Source organism: Frankliniella occidentalis, unplaced genomic scaffold, assembly GCF_000697945.3.
Source record: "Frankliniella occidentalis isolate FOCC.00 unplaced genomic scaffold, Focc_3.1 Scaffold24, whole genome shotgun sequence".
Classification (NCBI taxonomy): Eukaryota; Metazoa; Arthropoda; class Insecta; order Thysanoptera; family Thripidae; genus Frankliniella; species Frankliniella occidentalis.
Genome location: NW_026267154.1, coordinates 2240239 through 2243567, shown reverse-complemented (window position 1 = coordinate 2243567; position 3329 = coordinate 2240239). Strand labels below are relative to the sequence as shown.

The 3329-nt window shown below is 63.3% G+C and overlaps 1 protein-coding gene across 4 annotated transcripts in view; it reads left to right on the top strand.

The window, feature by feature from the left end:
• Nucleotides 1–813: 813 nt before the first annotated feature.
• LOC113210468 (fat-like cadherin-related tumor suppressor homolog) overlaps nucleotides 814–3329 on the top strand; it is an 84946-nt gene continuing 82430 nt past the window's right edge. For 2 of the 4 annotated variants that reach the window (XM_052265193.1, XM_052265192.1), the window contains exons 1-2: nucleotides 814–2705; nucleotides 2795–3071. In XM_052265193.1, coding sequence (XP_052121153.1) covers nucleotides 843–2705; nucleotides 2795–3071 — 2140 coding nt within the window. In that variant the 5' untranslated portion in view covers nucleotides 814–842. The remainder of the gene's footprint in view (nucleotides 2706–2794; nucleotides 3072–3329) is intronic. The other 2 variants (XM_052265195.1, XM_052265194.1) reach the window with 1 other exon arrangement.

Sequence of the window (3329 nt, the reverse complement as noted above, 5' to 3'; positions counted from 1 at the left end):
CGGTGATCCTCGCGCGAGTGATGCGCGGGCCCCCATGACTGCGATGTGAAAAGATTGAAATTCTCAGGAAAATGCGACATGTAACGCAAAACTTTTCTTCTTTTTTGTGAGAGCTATCTCACTGCTCAGCTCACGTATTTAAGAAAGAGCTTTCTTTTCTTTCGTTGACACGTTTCCTCACAACTAGTTCCCATCCAACGCGTGTCGCTCTCCATGAGCGCGCACTTGTCGCCGTCGCCGTGGTGCAGCTGTCACCCCTCCCCTAATGGCTGTGGTGCCACGACGCGCTGCCCTCACGCCGCCGCGGCAGCAGGCAGCCCGCCCGCCGCCCGGCCGAGCGGCGTGCCTATCCCGCGCATCACAGGCGCCCGCCACCGCCGCGCGGCGGAGCCGACCGAAGAAGGGTTCCTCACACTAAAAAAAATTCAAGCGTACACCGAGTTTTTCCTGCTTTTTATAGCAGACGATACATTAAAAATGGCTTATACTGAAACTAAATTACTAGATATAAATAAAATGGGTCTGCCAACTTTCTTGTACTACTGTCGTGTTTGGCGACTATTGAAGGGCCCAAGGCAGACCATTGGATGTGAGGTGTAGTCGAATTTTTCTTGAGTCTTCTCGATATTTTCTGATTTTATCTGTGTTTTCTCCCATGGTTTTTAAATCGATTTCCCTTATTTCTCCCTTTTTTCTGATTTGTTCTGATTTTTTTTTTTAAATAGATCATCGTTTTTTGTTTTTTTTTTTGTATTTTGTCCCCGTTGCTGGTGATCCCCGCGCTGCTTGCTTGCTGTCCCTCTGACGTTTTCCCTTTATTCTTGCGTGTCCCGCAGGTGTACATGGAGATCGTGGGCGGCAACCAGGACGGCGTCTTCTGGCTGCACCCGGACACGGGGATGCTGTACACGGCCAAGCTGCTGGACGCGGAGCTCAAGACGTCGTACGCGCTGACGGTGTCGGCGCTGGACCAAGGGAACGCCGGGGCCCGCAAGCAGAGCTCGGCGCGCGTCCAGGTGACGGTGCTGGACGCCAACGACAACGACCCCGTGTTCGAGACGCCCGAGCAGACAGTGTGGGTGAACGAGAACGAGCCGCCCGGCCAGCAGGTGGCGCGCGTCGTGGCGCGCGACCGGGACTCTGGGGAGAACGCCTACATCTCGTACCTGATCGCCAACCTCGGCCCCGTGCCCTTCGAGGTGGACCACTTTACGGGCTGGGTGCGCACCACGCAGGTGCTCAACTACGAGGTGATGAAGCGCGAGTACGTGTTGCGGATCCGCGCCTCGGACTGGGGCCTGCCCTACCGCCGGCAGACGGAGACCACGCTGCGCGTGCACGTCCGCGACGTCAACGACAACCGGCCGCAGTTCGAGCGCGTCGACTGCGTCGGCCACGTGCCCCGCCACCTCGCCATCGGCACCGACATCCTCACCCTGTCCGCCATCGACTTCGATGACGGCAGCGTCATCACGTACCGCCTCGAGGGCGGCTCCGAGGACGGCTGCTTTGCGCTCGACTCGAGCTCGGGCATGCTGCAGGTGACGTGCGACCTGGCCGACGTGCGCGCCGCGCGCCGCGAGCTCAACGTCACGGCCTCGGACGGCACGCACTTCTCGGACGTGCTGCGGCTGCAGGTGAACCTGGTGAACGCCAAGCGGGACCCGGTGACGGCGGCGCCCTCCACGGGCTTCCACAAGGGCTACTTCGACTGCAGGGAGACGGGCGTGGCTCGCCGGCTGACGGAGGTGCTGGCGGCGGCCGAGAGGAACAACGCGCCGCACGTCGCCGACGAGGAGGACTTCCCCCTGGTGCCGCCGCGCTACGGCTCCAACGTGCACGCCCCCGAGTTCGTTGACTTCCCGCTCGAGGTGCGCGTCAACGAGTCGCTCGCGCTCGGTGCCATCCTGGTGCGCGTGCGCGCCCGCGACCGCGACCTGGGCTACAACGGCAAGATCGTGTACGGCATCGCGTCCGGCGACTCGGACTCGCTCTTCAAGATCGACCTCGAGTCCGGCGAGCTGCGGCTCGTCGGCTACCTGGACCGCGAGCGCGAGTCCGAGTACCTGCTGAACGTGTCTGCGTGGGACCTGGGCACGCCGAGCAAGTCGACGCACCGGGTGCTGCCCGTCACCGTCCTGGACGTCAACGACAACGCACCGCGCTTTGAGAAGCCGCTCTCCAGCTTCCGGGTCACCGAGGACGCCGCCAACGGCACCACCATCTTCCGCCTCAACGCCACCGACCCGGACGCCGGCGACAACGGTCGCGTAGCGTACTCCATGGAGACGGACACCAAGGACCTGTCTGTGGACGCCGTCTCGGGCGTGCTGACGGTGACTGCCCCGCTGGACAGGGAGCGCCAGGAGGTCTACGAGGTGCTCGTCGTGGCCAGGGACTTTGGCAACCCACCGCAGAGCTCCACCGCCCAGGTCCGCGTCACCGTCGACGACATCAACGACAACCCGCCGCGCTTCGCGCTCCCGGACCTTTCGGTGCGCGTCCTCGAGGACATACCCGCCGGCAGCGTCATCGCCGTGGTGCAGGCCTCGGACCTGGATCTCGGGCTCGGCGGCGAGGTGCGCTACAGCCTGACCCAGGCCGACGACGACAGCCAGGACGCTGAGAAGGGCGCCTTCTTCCGCATTGACGCGCTCACGGGCACGGTGCGCACCCTCAAGGACCTCGACTACGAAGAGCGCCAGGTAAGACGACCCTCTTGTCGCTTACTCTCCCTTAGTGTTCACCAGGGTTTCTAGTCTCACCGCCATGTTTGAATTTCCCGCCTGCCCAGGTGCACGTGGTGACAGTGCGCGCGACGGACCGGGGCACGCCGGCGCTGTGGAGCGAGGCCGCCCTCACCGTGCACCTCATCGACGTCAACGAGAACGCGCACGCGCCCCTCTTCGACGACCTGGTGCAGACGGCGGCCGTCCTGGAGAACGCCACAGTCGGTACGCTCGTCACCTCCGTCAAGGCCTCGGACGCGGACGCGCCCGGCGACGACTCCCGGATCACCTTCTCGATCCGCGGCGGGGACGGCCAGGGCTACTTCAGCATCGACGACAAAGGTAAGGACACCGTGCTCAGTCATCGAAAAGTTGGAGGAGTTGGAGCGAGGTCGCCGAGGGTGGAGAGCGCAGCGGCTCGTCCAAATGGATTGGGGGAGGGCGTCCGTCTGAGAATGCGCTCGCTCGCAGCGGCCGCCGCTGCCGCCTCCGTGCGCCGCGAAAGTTTCTGCTGTGCTCGATATGGAGTACAGAGCGAGTGCGCGCCGCGGGCCAAATACTTTTACGGGGCGGCGAGCCGTGCGGCCGCACTCTCCCCCC